The sequence below is a fragment of the Phalacrocorax carbo genome, chromosome 10 (genome assembly GCF_963921805.1).
Source record: "Phalacrocorax carbo chromosome 10, bPhaCar2.1, whole genome shotgun sequence".
Lineage (NCBI taxonomy): Eukaryota > Metazoa > Chordata > Aves > Suliformes > Phalacrocoracidae > Phalacrocorax > Phalacrocorax carbo.
Genome location: NC_087522.1, coordinates 262,834 through 284,877, shown reverse-complemented (window position 1 = coordinate 284,877; position 22,044 = coordinate 262,834). Strand labels below are relative to the sequence as shown.

At 39.4% G+C, this 22,044-nt stretch overlaps 1 protein-coding gene across 3 annotated transcripts in view; it reads left to right on the top strand.

Moving 5' to 3' along the window:
• The first annotated feature begins 12 nt into the window (after nt 1-12).
• Nucleotides 13-22,044, top strand: part of PDPK1 (3-phosphoinositide dependent protein kinase 1) — a 75,174-nt gene continuing 53,142 nt past the window's right edge. Inside the window, exons 1-5 of one of the 3 annotated variants that reach the window (XM_064461254.1) lie at nt 13-153; nt 13,588-13,857; nt 19,033-19,075; nt 19,261-19,398; nt 20,644-20,788. In XM_064461254.1, the coding sequence (XP_064317324.1) occupies nt 130-153; nt 13,588-13,857; nt 19,033-19,075; nt 19,261-19,398; nt 20,644-20,788 (620 nt within the window). In that variant the 5' untranslated portion in view covers nt 13-129. The remainder of the gene's footprint in view (nt 154-13,587; nt 13,858-19,032; nt 19,076-19,260; nt 19,399-20,643; nt 20,789-22,044) is intronic. The other 2 variants (XM_064461252.1, XM_064461253.1) reach the window with 2 other exon arrangements.

The following is a 22,044-nucleotide window of genomic DNA, read 5'->3' as shown; positions in this document are numbered from 1 at the left end:
GGGGGGGCATTGTTGTGGGTGACGTCACGGGCGGAGGATGCGGGCGCCCCATTGGCTCGGGCTCGGCGGCCGTGCGCTGGGATCTTAAAGGGCGACCGGAGCGCGGGCCGCGCTGGCCGGGCGGGGCCCATGGCCAGCACCAGCAGCCACCTGGTGAGTCCGGGCCGCGGGGCCAGCGCGGCGGCCGCCCGGGGCTTCCGGCGGCCGTGGCCCGCCGTGCGTGGGGGGAAGCTGTAGGCCTGGGCGCCGCGGCCGGCCCGTGACGGGGTGGGCACCCGCGCTCTCTGGGCTACTGGGCGGCGGGGCCGCGGTGGCGTCCGCGGGCAGCCCTGCCGCTTGCCGCCCGGTCGGGCCGGGAGGGCGGGCGGGCGAGACGCTGCCCTCCACGGGGCCGGCCTCGGCGCCTTCGGTCCTGGCCCTCGTTCCGCCCCCTGGGTCGCCGCGGGCCTCGCGGGAGGGCCCTGCTCCCGCCCCGGGCGCCGGCGGGGCCCTGAGGCGCCCTGGACTCAGCCCGTCGCCGGAGGAAGCGCGGCTGGGGCCGAGGCTGCGGTAGCCGCCCCGCGGCCTCTCGTGGATCCTCGGTTCCGGGTACGGGGCGTTGGCGTGGCTTCGCCGGGCCGTGTCCCGCCGGGAGGGCCGGCGTCGTTGTCCCGGGGGAGTCACCTGTTCCTCTGAATCGGTTTATTTTGTAGCGGAAACAAACGCACGAGGAGGATCTCGAGGGTCGTAACACGACGCCGTTTCAGGCACGGTTGTTTACGTTATTGTCACGGTGTGAATCTCTAACGTTTTGTGAACACTGACCAGTATAAGCTGAAGTTGTCACTGATACGCAGAAGTGGTAATGGTAAATCTTAGTTTGCACTGTACATTATACAGCTTAGTTAGTGTAGAAATTCCCTTATGAAGGAGGTTTCCTACAAAAATAACTACCGGCTTTCATTGATGTCGGCGTAACTTACAGGCAGCAATACGTTCCTTATCCTTGTGTGCTTGCTGCTCTGCTTTTCGGTCTCATGTTTTTTCTATTGGTTGTAAGGGGCCAAGCTCCACTCTGCAGCACTTAAAACTTTTTAATCGGTTGGAATCGGCTAAAGAGGGTCTTTTGCATGGAGACTGGTATAGCTGCGTTGATTCTTGAAGTCCTGTTTCAGTGTGCTCTCCTCTTTATCCTCAGTGCTTTTTTCATCAGGGTGTTAGACATAGTCACATTGGTTGACTGAAGATGAGAATTATTATGTGGAATAGCCCTACAGAGAAGGACATGAAACACTGCATTGAGGATTATGAAAAAGCAAAGTTTGATTACTAAAGGAATTAGATTTGCTTTCCTGCCCCTTGATAGAGCTCCATACAGCTGCTTCTCAGCATCAGCAATGATTTCTGTTTACTTGGACTCTTTTAAACAGGGCGTATGCTTCTCTTTGTGTTTCTGTGTTTGTTGCCTCTCTTTCCAGGTTTTTATCTCCAAAATACATTCCCGTTCTTTTTCTATACATGGTTTAGGTCTCTGCCTGTAAGAGAAACGTGCAGAGAGGGAATGAACAAAGAACAAAGTTGACAACCATTTTTGTTAGAACTAAAATGTTTTTTTCAGGGTAACTTATTTTTAATGCTTTCTTTTCCATCCTGTTTAATATTTCTTTGGTGAGGTGAGTGTATTGACTGGCAGTAGCAGATAGAACCTTTTTGTAATTCAGATAATATAGAATATGGGAAATCCTGTATTTCTGAGACTCTGAGCAAGTTACTGTTAATATGTGTGTGATGGAATTAATGACATTAATGAGTTCTGTGATTATTTTACTATAAATGTAAAAAAAGGGGGGGGATAGAGTACAGCTTTGAAAGGAATATTCCAGCATTCATCTGCCAAAACAGTTAATTTTTGTATTTGTGTGTGTGGTGGACAATTCCTAAACCATTCTACTATTTTCTGAAGACATGCTACCAAGGAGAGAATTGCACTTCTAAGAAGGAAACAACTTTAGTGGTGCTTTAGTTGGGGGTGTCAGTGTGGTTGTTAGTTATTTACTGTTAATGCCTTCATTATAAACATAATAATTATAAGTCTCCTATCAAGAAGTGCTCTTCCTCTCAAAATGAAGAGTCTGGAAGAATGGTTATTTACATCTTAATTTTTAGCAACATATTTACTGGAAGGTTTAGCTGCTCTAGCAATTATTAGATTCTACCAGTGTCTCTGACCTGATAAAACCTACAGTATAGTGACAGATATGTCTGAACAAAACTGCTAGCTTCCCCCCCGCCCTCCTACCCCCCCCCACCTCCCCCCAGTGGAACTAATATAAACTACACTTTTCAAAGAACTGGGTTCTTAATAAAGTTAAGTTCTGCACCTACGCTAGGAATTAGGCTAGGCTATGGTAAGAGTTCTGTTGGTAGTTATTTGCAGGTATAAAACTTTCAGACAGGCTTGAGGCTTTTCCCTACATACCTATCTCCTTAATATTATCTTCTCTTGGGTTTCAGCAGGGGGCTGACTAATCTTTATCACTCATGCATAGGCTTTTAACTGGGATAAGTTTTCTGTAAATCTCTTACCAAACCAGGCTGCAGGAATAGAAAATAGTAAAAGATACAGATGTTGAGATGGTACTCAAAGGCGAAAAAGTGGAAGAAGCTCAAGAGGAGCAATTTTATATGCTTTTATATTTCTAACATAGGAAGTGCTAGTAGCTAGTGGAAAGGAGACGATCCAGAGAATAATCTGGATATAACAGTGATGTTCAATGAAACAACGAATCCACTGTGTGGATAGGCTTTTTTTAAAAGCAAATTATTATTTGGATTATTGCTCTATTACTTGCAGTGCTAGAAGTAATGTCAGTTTTATACAGCCCTTGAAACTCAACAAGTCGATTGCTATAGCTGGATCTTGCAAGATACCCTGCACACTCGGGCTCATTCCACTTCCCTAAAGCAGATCAGTTGGAAGGCATCATTGCAGGAAAAACTTCGAAAGGGATGCTGACTATTGAAGTGCTTGCAGGAATTTTGGTACAGGAGGCATGAAACCAGGGGTTGCAGTCACTTTGTTAAACTGAAAAAAAGTAATGAACTGGCAAAGTAATACAAATAGGTTTGATCTATGAAGATGTGAAATATTTTAGTAATTCTGTTTTTTAACAATAAGCTTGTACTTAATCTAATTTTTTTCCTAGATAAGCTGCATGGATTGCTGTAGAACTAGCACATTTATGGCATCAGAAAATACACAAGTGAGAATTACTTTTTAATATGGAAAGATAAGGACTTAATTCAGAAAACACTACGTTTGAAAGATAAAACCCTCTCCAAGTTCCTCCTTATTGGAGCTTCCTGAAGAATTTGTATGAAGCCAAGGAATTATTGTTTCTGATATTGCAAATGGGAAAACTTTTTGCAGGTGGCTGAGTTAGATTACATATGTGTAATAAAGAAGCAAAAAAGGGGAAGGAGCTGATTTTTTTTTTCTCCCTCCCCACTTCTCTTTCTGATCTCTTATTTGCAGGTAAGCTTGTGGAAAGTTACTAAGGTCTAACTAAAGCATATGAAAGGACTGAACGCAACATGCACAAAGTTAGCTGTTTGGTCTAGAACCTTATTTTTCACTCCTTGCGGATTCTGTTCAACAGTGTTGTTGGAAATAACTGGTTTGTTGTGTGACTAAATATTGAAGTTGAGACTTACTTTCTGCTTTAAAAGACAAGCTGTAAGTACTTCACCTGGCAAGTGTTCTCTAATACTTTATGGTGAAAAATTGCAAGGATTAACTCGCTTAGCACATTCTTCTGAAAAGAAAGTATTAAATATGATGTTCAGTTCTTCAGTAATCCTGCAAGAGTTTAATTTACAGTTCTTGACTGTGCTGTCCAGCCTTTATACACACTCCACCTACGTACTGCCACCTCTGTGTGGCTGCTTCTCTGCTCTTCACCCAAAACTGTTCTCTTGGCATCCTAGAAGTGCTAGGAGTCTGATATAGGAAGTCCTTTTGTGTTTGTTAGCATGAACCCCCATCCATGCTGCGCAGCACCTCTTAATATTGCTGTGCTTCATGAGATAACTGATGGTGTAGCATGTGATCTAGACTACTGCAATTACAGATGGCTTTTGTTTTCTTGTGAGCTGGCCTGGATCTGTTTGTGTGAAACGAAGTCTCAGTGTCTTGTTTACATATATAGCTATTTGGGCCATAGGCTGACTTTAGGTTCTTAGAGATTTTTGTGGTTTCCTGTTTCTGATCTGTTTTGAGGCTTGGTGGGGGTGGGGTGGGGAGGGGAGGGGATAGGGGTGGTGGTGGAAGGAGGCCTTAAATAGTCTCTGCCCTGAAGGTGCTTGAAAATTAAGTGCTTTGCTTAGCAGTAGGGGAGGTTAGAGGGTAGTTGGCTGATATGCAGGTTCTTACAAATCCTCACATTAGCTTTAATCCTTACCTGAACTTGGAATACGAATCCTGGAAATTAGTGACAGAAAATACCACCATATGTGTAGGGCTGTCAAATTTAGAAAAAGGCATTTACATTAACTAAAATGGTTGAGTCAACATTGCTTTGTATGTGGGAAATCCATTTCTGTAGAAAAAAAAAAAATCAGTCTTGTGGATGAAATACCCTTATTCCCTAAATGAACAGTCAAAGCAGTCTAACAACATAGAGGTCTTCTCTGTGCTTTCAAATCCTTGACCCTGTTGGTTATATGTGGTTATATATCTGATTTTCTCATTACTCGCTTATGGATAAACTGTGTTAGAATTTACTGCAGAAAGTAAGGAACTGGTGGTAGGCGATCAGTTATGAAAGAGGTAGTGTCAGAGCTGAGCTTTGTTTCTGCTGTTTTGAGATTATTTTATATGAACAATACAGTATGTATCCCCAAACTTTAAAACACTTCTTTGTATACCATGAACTTTGAGGATGTGCATCCAGAAAGCTTAAGAAGAAAAATAAATTAATTTTTACTCTTTTTCAAAGTTAATCTTCTTGATTATGTTTTGAAGATAGGTCTTGTATCTTCTAATATTGATTTTGAACATGAGGGAAACAACTGCCAACTAGATACCAGAGTCTTTTTTTTAACAACCTACTTGTGCCTTACAGCAATACAAAGAAAAGTCCCTGAAAAAAACAGTTTTACTAATCAAATTCTCATAGGTTGTTAGAGCATGACATTACGTCAGGCTTAGCCAGGGCTTTATATAAATTTTCTCCGAAATAACAACTGTATCTTTTGATCATTTATTACAAGTATTTTCAACATTACCTTCATATTACTCTAATTTTTCTTTAAATTGTGTTAGGGCTGTTAATATATTCAAGCAGACTACATCAGCTTGAATTCTTTTCATACTTCTGTTTCCCCCTATTGCAAAGGTCCCAGCCAGATTAGGTAGAACAGTGTCTTTGAAGAACTATCTGCTCCAAGCTTTCCCCTTCCATTAACACTTAAAATCTTTACTCTTGAAATATATTACTAAGACATTATTTTGGAAGAACTCTTATTTTCTTTTAAATGATGGTCATTTCTATCAAGATACTTTATTAATAGATTTGGGGACAGGGGATGACAGTTTTATGCAGTGCTTCAATGAATGCTTACCTGCTGGCATTTGAGACATACCAAATGATACTGCACATGAAGATGAGCATAGTTATTTTGGTGAGTCAGAGCCTAGACATCTTTAATCATTTAGCATGGCAGTCTGTTTAAAACACAGAAAAAATCCTCCTTTTACACAACTTAATGCTTTTGAAATTTGCATGGTTTATTCATAAAAATGGTTTATTAAGCAACGCATTTTTCATGTGGCAACTTCTGAGATAAAAAAATTTCACTCCAGATAGATGTATGACTTCAGATTCTTTTGCAAAACAAAGTTGTTGTAAAATAGCTTTTATAATTGAAATATGAAATTTCCATCTGTTCTTTTAAATGTAGTAATCAGTAACCATTTATGAACCTCGGTCAAATATAGATTTTGACAAATAGTTTGGCTTCAGACTGTTCTGCTGACTGTAATGGTTGGTTTCTTCAAGACTTACAGAATTGGGCAATTTTTGGGGTTATGAGCTAGATCTTAAGTTCCCTACAGTAATCTCTGCATACCTTTTGACAACGAGGTTTGAAAGAGTGCTGATGCAGCTCTACGCAGCATAAATACAAACCACTGTGCTACAGATTATTGTTTGATGTTAATGCTTTAATATAGTTTTTTCTTTTCACTGAATGAATGTTGCGTGTGTGTTCTTTAAAGCCTTTGGCAATTTTCCCCTCAGATTTCAGAATCTGAAAGTGTACTTCTAAGTCTGGTTTCCTTACTGGTTGGTCTAATGGTATTCCTTCCAAACTGGGGAGATAAGTAATATTCTGTCCAGCTGAAACTGGGAGCAGAGTACATGTTTCTAAATACCTCCTAATTACTATGGTGTTTTAATTGTTTTTAATATGGCTGTATGTATTTGAGTGTCAAGGTTAACTTCTTAGGAGGGTGAACAGTTTACTGGTTGTGTAGTGTATTCAGAAGTACTGGTGACACTTGGCGTAACCTGAGTTTTGTCCGGTCCATTACATGCTTGATTTTGTTATAATGATAAGACAGTCTGACAGCATCTAGTGTCATTTTTTAAGGCATATGAATGGATTTTCTCTTTTTTTTTTTAGGCAAATATTTTAATTCCTTAAAGGTAATAGTAATGTTGGCAAATAGGTGTATTATTAAATTCTTTAAATTATGTGACAAACTTCTGAGCATGTGTAAATGGAAACTGGCATGCAGTGAAGCTTTGTAATTTATTCAGTAATTTGTTTCTGTATACACACATATGTAAAATTGGTTAATAGAAAGAGGATGCTGTTGGTCGCTTAGCAGAAAGTCTGACAGTCCATTTTAAGACAGAAGTCCACAGCATAAATAGACAGGAGGATATAAGGTATGAGAATTGATGTTTACTGCAGTTTATGAAAGCACACCATCTCTTATTGTTCTGGGTTGCCTCTGTTCGTGGCAGTCACTCTGGTGTAGCAGTGTATAGAGTTTATGAAAGAAAAACTGGCATTGAATATTGATAGAGATCACATGATAACCACTATGCTTCCTGCAAACCACTCCTGGGTGGGATTGGTATGTAAAGGGAAGTGCTACCTGTACTGTGCTCTCTGTGTGGAAGGTGAGGCTTTTAGTTGGATTTTGTTATTCTGAATCAGTGTTTCTTTGTATCTTAACTTAAGCTTCTTGTAGCTGAACTACTCTGCTTTTGCCTGCATTCTGTTTTTAGGTACTATGAGGAATAGTTTGAGGACATATACTCAGGCCCATCTTAGTATCTGACCTGATAAGTTGCTTTTTTTTCTTTTGGAATATGCTGGAACTTCCAGGGTGTGTTGCCCTCTAGGCTTTGAAGTGGAGGCTGTCACAAATAGGTATTGGAGAACCTGGAGAAGGTAAACATTTTCACTGTGGGATATGAGGTGGGAGGAGGCCAATAGGAAAGCTGTGCATAGTATCTGTTAACTGCTCCTTGTCATCTTTTTCCGATACAACACGTGTGTCAGATGTGGTTGCTGCATCTTTGTCAACCTTTTGAAACACCAGTGTGCCATGAAAAGAATATATTAAATATAACTGCCTAGCTGTTCATTTTTTTCCCTTTGCATTTTGCAGATAAATCCTTAGAAGACCGCAGATTGTCAATGCTTACATTGAAATTTATTTTGCATTGCGTATAATTTCAGAGTTTTTCTCTCGTGACAATATCAAAAGAATTTACAAAACCTCTCATGCCAAGCCTATCTGACTTAAACTGTCTTTAGCAGAATCTCATTATTAAAAACAGTAGCAAGTCAGCTTTATCTGTAAAACTACAAAACACCTGCCCAATTAAAGCAATTGCCTTCTCTGTGTGAAGTAAAGGCTTTTGTTTCTCCTTAACTGTGCAGATAAATAGATGGACTCCATATTTTTACTTGAAGACTATGTATTAATTTGGACATTGAACCTTGGATTAATAGATTTTGGAATATCTTCCTGTTTCTGTATCAAAGGGCTATGTTTGGCAGAGATGTAAAAGCTGTGATTGGATACCATGACAGCCAGGGAGGGTACCTTACTGTATCATGTGGTATCTGTCTTGAAAACCTCTCAAATTCCATTTGCAAGTGAAAAGATTAATTCATAGATACCCTAGAGTGCGGCAATGTTGCTTTCTGAATCCTGTCATTCCTTAAGCAGGCTTTGAGGTAGGGCTTACATGTTTCTATTGGTTTATCTTCATGATAGTCTGTGAACTTCTTATAATTTAGTCTAACACTTGTGACATACGCTACTTGGTAATTCTTATATCCAGTAACACTTGTGGTGAATTGCAGGTGATCCTAATTTTTAGAGTTCTGCATTCTCTGATACCACAAGGCAAAACAGGCAGCTTCTTTTATAAAAACAGATTTCAGGAGCTTAATCTAGTCAGATGATTGGATGTTTTTACAGGGGTTCAGTGTCTTGATTTTCTCCTGAAACTGGTTTGTTTTGGTTTTCTCCTTAATGTTTGCACAGTACTAGTGGCAATAAGATTTTGCTTCTCCTAGCTGATGCTTTCTAGTTCTGTATATTCAGGTATGGACTAGCTTAGGTTCTTTGTCCACTTGTTTCCCACTTTTATGACTGATTTCTTGGACCATATTTTAATTTGTATTAATGTTTTGATAGAGACAAAAGTAAGGTCTCACTGTTTGTTTAATTTACCGCAAGCTGTAAATTATTTTAAGTAAGAGAGATACTTTTTTGCCAAATGGTGTGTGGGTGTGTTTTTTTTCCTCAGTCTTTAAATTTATACAAATATTCTTTTTCTTTCAACACTTTTGGTTTGAGAGGCAGACCAGGTGTGAACTGGAAGATACCCTTATTTGGGGATGACTATCAGTTATAAGTTACTTAAGAATGTAACCAGTTTTGTTTAGAATATGTCCTATATTCATTTTCCTCAATAGTATTCTGTATTTCAGATGTTAAACAAGGCCAAGTCAAACATTTAACGGATGTCTAGCTGTATTATTTCATTTAGTAGACCTCTAATACAGTTTACTATTATAAACATTCATAAGATGGTTGTGCCAATGTTCTAGCTTGCAGTGTCTCATCAGTATTGTTTACAATCGAAACAAATGTACCAGTTGAAGTGTAAAGCTCATGCTGCTTTGTGTAAATAATACTTCCTTTCAGCAAGGTCTGCCTCCAAAAAAATTAGCCTTATAGATGAGTGGATGGAAGATCTTTTCTGGTCATGATGCAGCTAGAGATTTGGTAATATGGTCAGCAGCTAAACTCGGTGTTCTCAGGCAAGTGATGGGTTAGGACCCTATTCGCACTGACTTCCATTGTAACAGAAATGAGATTTTGCTGGTAGAGTTTCAGTGGTAGCAAAGATACTCTGTCATTGACAGTATCATGTCAGTTAGGATAGACATAAAAGACACCAGAGCTTTAGAAGGCACAGTCCCTATGAGTATTTTTTGGTGCTGTTAGTGTTGATAGTACTGTATCAGCAAAGCAGTGTTGCAGATTTTGTGGTGGGAAAAAGCTAGTAGAGATGCAGTTGTTGTGGCTGTGTTTGCTTTAGAGCAGTATGGTGGGGTTTTTTGATGCATACTATGTGCTTAGGTAGATTAAAAGTTGTAGTGGTAGTGCTGTTGTCAAAATGCTGAATTGCAAAAAGGATAAAAAGGATACCAAAAGGTATAGGTCCTTTTAGATACCTGGGAGCTTTGTCTGTGGCTGGCTTTTCATACAAAGGGGAGCAAGGAAAGTATAAAAGGAAAAATATAGAGATATCTAGTGAGCTTTTTGCATTGATTCAAGTTTTTCTCAAAGTTTATTTCTACTGTTTGCAGGCAAGAGGGGAAAAGAACAATATAAGGACTTACTTTATATGGCATGTAAATAAAAGGAAGCCTGTTTCTAGTGATTCAGTGAAAATTAGTTAATGAAGGTTTTGATATCTCTGATTTCTAATTCTGCTTACCTTCAGCAGATTTGTTTTCTTCCTTATTAGGTTTTCAAACTCACAGTATGTTGCACTAAGTAGGAAACAATTTCCATATGGAAGTAAATTAGAAACAGCACCCTTAAGAGCTTGGGAAAGTGTAGGTAGTGTTAGAGAGTAGTTTTTAAAAGCAGAGATAGAATGATTAGATCAGTGGTTATCTATGTGGCCCATGGTGATCCATGACACGCAATAGGTAAGTCTGTTGTCACTGTGTGAGGCTCTGTGCTTTCAGTTGCTTGCCAGCTGAGAAATGTTGATAACTCCTGGAAGGAGGGCATCCTCAAACTTCTGAGAACTGCAGATGCAGCTTAGAAGGTTTTTAAATTCTTCAATGATTGACTTAATATCTTACTAAAAATAGTCTGTGTCTAGCAGAAGCAGAATCTTAAATCTGGTTTTTGCAAAAGAGTGGCTGTACGAGGTTAGACTGCATGAGCTAGCCTGTATTCTGTCTCTGGTGTATATGAAGACATATACGTAGAAAAATGCAGAGTCTCTGCAGGCATGTGGGTTTTCAAAATAAAACTGAGAAGGCAAATAATACAGGACACAAAATACGAAACAAGGATATGTGGAGTGTGGAAAGACAAGTGTAGGAGTGACCTTTTCTACAAATACTCAGGTGCAACATACCTAGTTGCATAGTTCTGTCGTTTCTTAGGTAATGATACCTTTAAATCTATTGCATCTTCCTCTATCCTCCTTGTTCTTGATCTTGACTTTCCTTTGAGAAAGTCAGGGGACTAATTGACGTTATACCTCAGCTGGAAATAACCTTCTCTTCCTACAAAGTCCTTTACTCCTGTCTCTTCTTCCCTTAGGACTTTTCTATACTTGATATTCATTGTGACTTAGTTTCAGATACTGTGCAAGGAAATATACTGCATCCAATGCCTTTTCCCCCCCTTTCTCTCAGTCCTCTCTGGTGCTTTTGTGGTGTTTTTTTTTCTTGTTTGCTTGTTTTTTTTCAAGGTGATCTTGCTACTAGCTCAGAATCTAATCAGATTCCACACACACACACACCCCGCCCCGCCTCAGTGGTGCTGCTTTATTTACCTATGAACCCCCGGTTGCTCTAGAATAGCCTGGCTGGAGCCAGTACATCATTTAAATCCTAATAGTCTGTGTGGCTGTGCGCTTTTTTTTATTCATTTACTATATTTCAAGTAATGTGACGTTTCTTATATTGGCATCACCTCAGTTGCTGAGCAGTCCTATTCGTGTCAGCCTTGTTGTGCTCTTGGAAGATAAGAGTACAATCTGTTTTTAATTCTAGCTACTGTGTATCTTTATACAGGCTGTCTGAAGGAAAGGTAGTTCAGCTGGGCTATGAGAATGTTAGGGGCAGTAACTAGTCCGGGGAAGGCGTAGGCTAAAATATCTGCGTAGAAGGCATTAAAGGAGCTGTGACCTGCAGCACACATACTTTAATGTGTATGTGCTGTTTTTATAATAATAGCATCAATATCCTTTCTGCTCTTCCAAGGGTAGGATGGTGCGTAACTGATCTGAGTAGGGGCATATACTGTTCTCTGGGGGAGTTAGTGAACTTCTCAGAAAGCAGAATTCTCCCATCTGTCTCCAAGTCTTCCCCCAGCCTCACCCCGCTTTTTGTCCTCACAAAAGCTGTACAAAATATAACAAATAGCTATCATTACAGGCAGATTTGTCATCAGTCTCCGCTGTATCACAAAGGTCTAATAAAATAAGCTGTTATCTGTTCTTAATATGCTGCTTTATCGGTGTGGTCGTAGTTCTTGGAAAAAGCCCTAAGGAGCAATAGAGATTCTGGAGCAAGTAAGCTGCACTCAGGTTGGAAAGGGAATCTTCGCTTATGCTTCTTGGAAGATAGTGTTTTGAATGGTCGCTTAATAATAGTTAATTTTCAGTCTTGTGGGAATTGATATTTATATAACAGTTATGGAAAGTGGAGAAAATGTAGAGTTTTAGCTGTACTTTTTTTGACCTCACTACCTTCTTCTCAATTTAGAAAGTATATGTTTGCATGCTTAGAAATATGTTTGTGTCTCGTTGTCCTGTAATACCAGTAAATGTGTAAGTAAACTGTATTTCCGAATTGTATCTTATTTTGGAAGAAGTTTAGCAGTAAATAAGGGCTGCTTTTTCCCTACTGCATAGAGCATAGCCAAGTGAGTAATTGCTGATTTGGGAGCTAGGTGCTTTAAGCCCATATACATGATTGAGCACAAGCCCAATTCCTTTCTAAACTGGTTTCTGATATAAATGCAGAAAACTGTTCGGAATCAAGTTGAAATTCATGAGATAAAAAATTATTTTTGTCAGAAGTAATGTTTGAATATCAACATGAGGTATGTTACCAACTAGGTCAGAGTTGTATAATATGTCTGCTTTGAGGTGAGGAGATTTTTATTAAGTCATAATTTCATTTTGCTGGATGTATGTTAGAATACTGAGATTAAAAAATAATGTTCAGACATGGTGTTAGTTTTCTTAAATGTTCTCTCTGTTTGCATACTATTTCAATTCTTATTGTCAGAAGTAGTTCAGCAGAACTCTCCTACTGTCTGCATTTTCTGGCTAGTTTCAAGTAAAACATTTGAAGCAGAGACCTGACAGACTAATGGAGGTATATTACCAACAAGGAGGGAAAGCAGCCTGGCAAGTTTCCTCAGTCTTACTTGGGAAAAATTGACAAAAGGGTAGCAAATGATGATTTGATTTGTACATTACAAGAATTACAAGAAAGGTATTTGGAGTGTATCTTCTTGTACTTGCTGTTTTCTGGGCTATATCTGGTTCTTTGTTTTGGAATTGGGACATCTTTATGTGACCCTATATACAATTGAAATAGTGTAATCTCCTGTGTTTTAAAAGGTTATGGACCAGAGCATTCTTCAAAAATAGTATTAGATATTGCTGATTATTAAACCCTCCAGCTGATCTGCCTTTTGTATATTGTTCTCTCTTTCTGTCCTTCCCCAATGTGTAATAAAGAGAAATGCTATTGGAGAAAGTGAGATTCCAAGTAAAAATGTAGGAATGCATCCTTTGTCTCCATTAGTTTTCATGCTTTACTTGTTCATTTATAGTTCACTGTAACTTGAATCTCTAAACTAATGTTACTCATGAATACAGGTGTTCATTGCATAAGTAGATAATTCTTTAGTTTCAGGAGAAGTACTACTTGTTAAGATTGGACGAATGGCTCTGTCTCTAAGCATGAAATAAAGTTTGAAGATAGTGTTACTTGTAGGAGAATATACTGTGAAATTTGATACCTTGGTGTTGGGGAACATTTTTTTTGAGTTTGAAAAAAGGGTTCTTGAATTAGTGTTCAAACTTTTGACTTATGGTTATATGTATGCACAGCATGACCTAAACAGACTTGTTTAACAAATTATGAGCTGTCATTTCCAACATAAATACTAACATTGCCTCCTAAAGACATTTTTAACAAAAACCCTTTCAAATGGGTCTTTATATGATGCTCATATAGAAATAAAGTGCAGATGTGTGTGGTAATTATTTGAAGGTATGGGAATAACAGCTTCATTTCTCTTTTCAGTATGATGCTGTTCCAATCCAGTCTAGTGTGGTGTTATGCTCCTGTTCATCGCCATCAATGGTGAGGAACCAAGCAGATTCCAGCACTCCATCTGTCATTTCCACCTGTGGCAGCAGACAGGGATCTAACATGGAGGGCACTGCAGCTGAATCAAGATCTAGTTCAAACTCCTTGCAGCAACATACAGGACAGCAGCCTCCACAGCCTCGAAAGAAACGACCTGATGACTTCAAATTTGGGAAAATTCTGGGTGAAGGATCTTTTTCAACGGTAAGTTTACTTTTTATAAGAAGTGCCAGATCTCTTAGATATCTTCAAAATTTGTTGTGCAAGTAGTATTGCTGAGATTGAAATCTGGGGAGAACAGCTTGAAGAGTAAATAAGTGGGCCATAGTGTTTTTTAAGTTTAACTATTAAAATTGTGTTGTACTAAATATGGGTGACGATTTTTCTCAAGTACCTTTTAAATTCATCAGAAGTTCCATTGTATCCTGATGATTTGATGCTTGGAGTTTTAGGAGACATTGCGTTCTAATGTAACTTCGATAGCATAACGGGTTATGTTAAAATTTTATGGTATAAAGGACTGGAACTGGGCTAGGAGTTTGTCATGGTAAGAGCTTCTATACAGTGTCCTGTCTGTGGCAGGAGCTACAGCCAGCTGTTTAGGGAAGAAAGTAAGAACAGTGATACTTCTCCAATATTCTTTCTCAGCCTCTAGTGTCATGGCCCCCAAGGACTTCATGAGCCACAGTTAGTATCTTTGTATTCAGTAGCCTTAAATGGATTGTTTCTAACTTCTCATATCTGTGGCATTGCACAAGAATGGATTACTTAAGTGTTATCTTAAAGAACCCATGAAGCAGTTAATACTTTCATCTAGTGCTTTTGTAGTTGCCCCATTGCAAGACAATAAGTAATATTTTTGTATCTTTTCACATCTCACCGTCACAGTAAAAAAGCGCTTCCTGATGTTCAGATGGAACCTCCTGCGTGTGTTTGGCCCATTGCTCAAAAGAGCTTGACTCCATCTTCTTGACATTTACCCTTCAGATATTTATGTACATTGGTGAGGTTTTCCCTGAGCCTTTTCTTCTCTAGGCTGAACAATCTCGTCTCTCTCAGCCTTTCCTCAAATGAGAGATTCTTCACTTTCTTAATAATCTTAGTGGTCCTTCTCTGGACTACCTCCAGCAGATCCATGTCTCTGTTTTACTGAGGAACTGGACACAGTGCTCTAGGTGTGATCTTACCAGTGCTGAATAGAGGGGAAGGATCACCTCCATCAACATACTGGCAACATTCCTCCTAATGCAGTCCAAGATACCATTTGCTGCCTTTGTGGCGAGGGCACGTTGCTGACTCATGTTCAGGTTGGCGTCCACCAGATCCCTGGGTCCTCTTCTGCAAAGCTGCATTCCAGCCCATCATCCCCCAGCATATATTGGTTCATGGGATTATTCCTGCCCCGGAGGAGTTCGTAGTTCAGAAAGGGAAACTGCATGAGATAACTGCCTGCCCATTTCTCCAGTCTGTTGAGGTCACTCTTGATGACAGCACAATCCTCTGCTGTATTAACACCAGAGCTCTTGATCTATAGGTCATGTATCTTCACATCATTATCAAAGTATCTTGTTAAAAATCCTATGCTTTGTTCTTCATAGAATCATAGATGGGTTTGGGTTGGAAGGGACCTTAAATATAATCTAGTTCTGACCTCCCTGCCATGGGCAGCGACACCTCCCACTAGAACAGGTTGCTTAAAGCCCCATCCAACCTGGCCTTTGAACACTTCCAGGGATGGGGCATCTACAGTGTCCCTGGGCAACCTGTTCCAGTGCCTCACCACCCTCATAGTGAAGAATTTCTTCTTATATCTCATCTAAATCTACCCTCTTTCTTATTAAACATGGTTGTAGATTGAGATCTGATTATACTCCCCAAGATCTTCACCAATATTCTGACTGAAAAGGGTTCATTTCAAAAAGCAGGGGCCTTCATATTACCGTGCCTCCAGTGACATCTTCAGATTAAAAAAAAAAAAAAATCATTACTCAGTGTCCTCTTAGAATAATACCTGTTATATGGTGGCAGAATTCTCATGTTTGGGTAGGCGTGTTGTCTTGCTCACCTCCTTCTGTACAGCTGGTACTTTCTTTTTGTTTTTTTTTTTCCCCCCTCCCTTGGTTTTGTCTCCACCTATAAATGAGGCTCCTCGTCAAAAGAGGAGCTCTAAGTCAGTACAAGTGTCTGACCAAAACGAGTGACAAGTGGTGTCCCTCAGCGGTCCGTACTGGGAACAGCGCTGTTTACCATTTTCATCAATGACTTAGTGGGATTGTGCCTACACTCAGCAAGTTTGCAGATGACGCCAAGCTGAGTGGTGCAGTTGGCGTGTCAGAAGGATGGGATGTCATCCAAAGAGACCTGGACAAGCTGGAGAGGTGGGCCTGTGAGAACCTCATGAGGTTCAGCTAGGCCAAGTGCAAGCTCCTGCACCTGGGTCGGGGCAACCCCTGGTGGTTGGGCATCCCCCGGTACAGGCTGGGGGATGAAGGGATTGAGAGCAGCCCTGTGGAGAAGGACTTGGGGATACTGGTGGCCAACAACGTGCGCTTGCAGCCTAGAAGGCCAGCTGTATCCTAGGCTGCATCAAAAGAAGCGTGGCCAGGAGGGCGAGGGAGGTGATTCTGCCCCTCTGCTCTGCTCTGATGAGACCCCACCTGGAGTACTGCGTCCAGCTCTAGAGCCCTCAGCACAAGAAGGACATGGACCTGTTGGAGCACGTCCAGGGGAGGGCTATGAAAATGATCTGAGCGCTGGAGCACCTCTCCTACGAGGACAGGCTGAGAGAGTTGGGGTTGTTCAGCCTGGAGAAGAGAAGGCTGCAGGGAGACCTTATTGCGGCCTTTCAGTACTTAAAGGGGGCCTATAGGAAGGATGTGGCAATCTCTTTAGCACGTCCTGTTGCGACAGGACAAGGGGGAATGGTTTTAAACTAAAGGAGGGTAGATTTAGGCTGGGTATAAGGCAGAAATTTTTTAGTGAGGCTGGTGAAGCACTGGAAGGGGTTGCCAAGAGAGATGGTCGATGCCCCATCCCTAGAAACATTCAAGGTCAGGTTGGATGGGGCTCTGAGCAGCCTGATCTAGTTGAAGATGTCCCTGCTCACTGCAGGGGGTTGGACCGAATGGCCTCTAAAGGTCCCCTCCAACCCCAACCATTCTATTATTCTATGAAAAACAGTTCTTAAATGCAGACTTAATCTCTGTCAGTCTGAAGGATTTGTTCAAGTTTAGAGTAGGGTGTGGCCATCATAGCTGCTAATTATGTTGGCAATCATTTCTGCTCTGTAGCCTGTGTTGAGGGTTCTCTGCTCTTATCTCACCTTCTTCCAGTTTGGGATGTTTAGCTACATTTCTTGCTTTGCTTTTGTCTGAATTTGCAACTTACACATTTACATGTTCTGTGACTGCTTTTGGTTTTGTGCCTTTTTTTTAAGCTACCTAGGGTCTAATTCCTTTCTATGCGATTTACATTCCTTATCGATCTTACCTCTTCCCATAGGGTGAGTAGGATTCAGGCCCCTGATAGCAGAGACATGGTATTAACATGTACCCCTGGGTTTTTTCTTTCTTTTTTTCCTTTTGTTGTGATTCTACTGGGTTTTGTGGGTTATTACTTAGGAGGAAATTAGGATATACTGTATACTCAGTTTTGTTCAGTGAGGAAGGGGCTTGAGGGTACTCATGCTAGGAGGTAGATACCCAGTCCTGTGTACTTAGAACACAGCTGCTGAATATCAATGTAAGTATGTGGGTAATACATCTGAAACTTAATGGTAAAAAATTTGATACCATACAGGACTGGCAGAGAGTCAGTCTTTGGAGCTATACAATTTAATTCAAGTATGAGTATTGTTAGCTAAGATGTATTTTCACCTGTGTCAGTTGATCACTTCTGCCATCTAACTGTGGACTGTGTGTGCATATATAGGTAAGATTGCCTACTGGACTTTTGTTTTACTGACAGCACTAAATTATTTTATGAAAACGTAAAAGTATAAAATTTCCAAATTTCCAAAATGCAAAAATGCATTTTTCCAAAATGCAGAAAGTTAGCATGATATATCTGGGTATTTATTTAACAATGGACTTTTAAAGTGACCTGCTTTCAGTAGCTTTAATGGTAGACTTGATGAAACCAGGCAACAAAAAAGAGAAAAGTTAAGAACATTCTCATTTGATTGCACAGCTTCAAGCTTTAAATAATGTTACCTGTGTACACAGAAGGGTCTCAAAAATGCCTTATGCAGAGACACAGCTTGTAACAGGCTGGTTGTTTCTAGTGGAAGCTTTCATTGGTTAAATATTGTGAACTTCAATGTACTTGTAGGAGACAAACTTCTTTAAAAAATTAAAGCTGCCTCTTACTACTAAACTGAGATTTCAGTTTTCTAATACTGAAAGAGTGCAACTGTATGCACTTCTCTCACCTGAAAAAGTTCCTATTTAGAAGCTGTTTTTGCTAAATGCCTAACACTTAGTATCAGTGTATGTAATAATATTTTGGAGTACTCTGTTATAACTGATTTTGCAAGGGGTTAGAATATAATGAGAAGTGCATTAGAAGCAAGCCTAATGCAGTGATTTGAAAAAAAAAAAATAATGTTGAGATTCTAACAAGGTATTGGAGTAGATGTGAACTTAAACTGAGAAAACCACAAGCTGTAGTCATCTATTGTTACAAGGTTATTGCTTGGATTCATGCAAGAGGACTTTTCAGATTGTCTTAAAAGTTGCCTTTTATAGAAATTCTTTCTTGAAGATGAGCTTTAATTTGTGTTTCCCCAAAAGCTTTTGTCTTTAAAAATGGAGAACTGCTCGTCTGAAACTTATTCCTTGCTTCTGTTTATTGGAAATCTCTCATCCCCATTCTTTAAATCTTTTTCCTAACAAACTGTAAATAGTTGAAAGTTGTAAAATAGTCTGTCTCACTTCCTACTTTTGATCTTTCAGATAAATTTTATCTTTCAATCTTTGCCATTTCTGATAAGAAAAAGTACTGTGACAGTTAGATTGTTTCATACATATTCCTCAGTGTGCTTGTTGCTTCCCCCCCGCCCCTTTTAGGAAGATTTGGCAGTTTACTGTAACTTTTACGTTACAATCTTCAGAATTCTTCTGAAAAAAAGTAAAACAGTGATTACCCACTCAGGTGTGCATGTCTTTTAGCAAAACAAGCATTGTCATGCTGAACTGAATTTCTGCAGAGATCTTGCTGAAGCCAGCATAATATGAACACATGCTTAAATATTTTAGCTGATTGCAGTTGTGATAGCTTATTTTGGACAATCAGTATTCTAAATACCTACTGGAAGATCAAAATCCATGTTATGTGTGTCTAATGAATGGTTACAAAATATTTTCTCTCCTCTGGCAACAGGTTGTCTTGGCTCGAGAATTGGCAACTTCTAGAGAATATGCCAGTAAGTATTGACTCTTTCAACATGAACTTTTTAAAACATACAATATCAGTGTAGTCCCATTACGAAAGACAGTATAGTGGAGATACGATAATTTTATCCAATGAAAAAAGAGCCCAAACACAATACTTAGGTGGACTTCATTTCGTTGTACCTTCTGCATTTTCACTTTGTCTTTTTTTGTTAAGTTAAAATTCTAGAAAAACGTCATATCATAAAAGAAAACAAGGTGCCATATGTGACACGAGAGAGAGATGTAATGTCCCGTCTGGATCACCCTTTTTTTGTGAAACTCTACTTCACCTTTCAGGATGATGAAAAGCTATGTATCCTTTGCATTTTAAAACTTGCTGTAACACTTTCTTAGAAGTAACAATCACCAGTTTTGGCTCCTTTGAAACATTGTCTAACACGAATGATGAAAATAACTTGAGCTATTTAAAATATCTTAATGTTTGCAATGCAATTTTTGCAGTCATTCTTTCAATAGAAATTAAGCGAATAGCATAAGTGTGCCTCTTCAGAGAGAAGGGTGGGTGACTTGTGGGACAAGGGAAATTAATAAAACAGCAACTTATATTACCTATGTGGTAAATGCTGAAGGGCAACTTGCAACAATCTAAGTTTAAAATAATTAAAAATAAATAAAATGTGGTGTATGAGAAATGTTTTTAAAATGTTTTGTTTCTGATATATGCAGTAAAACACCTCAGTTCCTGTGTTTGAAATAGGGACAGCCAGCTTTATTTACTGCTATTTCTTATTTGAACAATCAGATCTATTAAAATTTTTCTTATGTAAAAGTGCTTACAAAATAATCTGAATGGTGGAAAGCTGAAACTCTTGTGTTTGGGCCACTGATTCCCAAGTGATCTCTCTAGCAGTAATTGCAAAGTGTACTTTCATCTTAAAAGTTTATTGGTTTGCAGTTGGCTTTTTTTTTTCTTGTGATGAAAATACTAATCCTGTGAATTTTCTCCTAAACTCTCTGCATTGAATTGGCTATGCCAAGGGTAAAAGGATAGACCAGTCTTATTTCTGGGGTCAGTAAGATAGTTGTGTTTTTCAGAGGCCGCTAGCAGTGCTAACAGGCTGTATATTGTGTGTGTGTATGTACATACATATGTATACATATGCAATAACAGAATTTACAGGGGCTTTCTTTTGTAGTGTAAACATTTGCTCCTTGAACACTGGGCTGACTTTGGAACTCTCCAGATGATGGGCAATTTTAAACTTAGGTTGGATGTTCTCTATGACTGTAAATAGTTCTCTTTGAGGGCAATTATGTGTATGGTTTAAATGAATTATTCAGATGACTGTCTGGAAAAACTACAAATTTGACTCTTTTTTTGTAGTCTTTGCTATGCTAAGAATTGGGGCCTGTGTCCTAGGTTGTTAATAAATTTAAGAAATTGTTTTGGGTTGCTACTTCAAAGTTTCAAATTGCCCAGCTTCACTCCTTCCCTGTTGCTCATGTATTTTGGGGATTATTCTTGTCTTGGAATGAGGCATGAAGGTTTTTGTTTTAGGATGGTTTAGTGATAGACCTTAACTATACTTATGTTCAGATTTTGGGCTTAGCTATGCCAAAAATGGAGAGCTGCTAAAGTATATACGCAAAATTGGCTCATTTGATGAGACTTGTACCAGGTTTTATACTGCTGAAATTGTATCAGCCCTGGAGTATTTGCATGGGAAAGGAATCATTCACAGGTAATACGAAGTTGAGACCAACATGCATTTGATTATGCACAAGGTGTTTTTTTTCTAGGAACGTTGCTTGTGAAGAAGTCTAAAGCAAATGTGGGTCTTGTGGAAAGCAAATGAGAGCATAATAGCATTTCATTAGCATTAGTATTGTTGTTAACATACGGAGCTAAACAAAGAAAACTTCAGGAGGAGAGGCAATTTCTGTTATTAGACCAACTATTCTAACAAAAAAAAAGTAAGAAAAGTAAGAAAACTTTTTGGTCTGAAGTTAATGTTACCAAAAGCTTGTCTTTTTCAGGCTTGATCAGTTGGTCTAAAAACAGAAACTGACTTTTGGACTTTTTTTTCTGCAGTGTTATGCACCAAAAGCAACTAGAATTCTGCTGGCATGTGAATTAGTGTGCAGAATGTCATCAAGAAAAGTGAAATTAATCTATGTCAGTTTTCACTGAGTGAACAAATTCCACAAAGCTGAACAAGAACTAGGTAAACGGTTAAGTTTAGCATAGTTTTTAATAGGACCTTCACAGTTGTTCTTGATGTAACTATATTGACTGGATAAGCATGTTTTTTCATTCATGTTTATTAAACAAATTAAAGCTCTAAGTGTGAGAAATCTGAGCTGCAGAACTTTTTGAGTAAGAAATCTATTGTGTCTGTAGGTTCCCAAGCAGTTGTTCACGGAAGAGTAGATGTTAGTTGGCAAAAAGCTGGCTGATTATAATTCTGGTAGTATTATTACTTCTTTTAGTTACATTTAAAAGGACAAAGTATTTTCAGAATACTTTTCTGTGAAATAATTGGGAATAGAATCTAAGGGGACTGGATGTAGAGACCATGAAAAGCATAACATTTCTTATGGGGGTGGGGTGGGAATCAAAAACTCCCAGTTTCACTTTGATTATATAGTCCATGTGTTAGAATAATAGAATGCTTTGAGTTGGAGGGGACCTTTAGAGGCCATCCAGTCCAACCCCCTGCAGTGAGCAGGGACATCTTCAACTAGATCAGGTTGCTCAGAGCCCCGTCCAGCCTGACCTTGAATGTTTCTAGGGATGGGGCCTCCACAACCTCTCTTGGCAACCCCTTCCAGTGCTTCACCCACCCTCATTGTAGAAAATTTCTGCCTTATACCCAGCCTAAATCTACTATCCTTTAGTTAGGCTGGGAGAATGCTTATAAAATGAATATAGCATGATTATCAGTATTACTAAGCCTATATTAGGTATCTTGTATTATGAAAGAGCTGATTTATATTG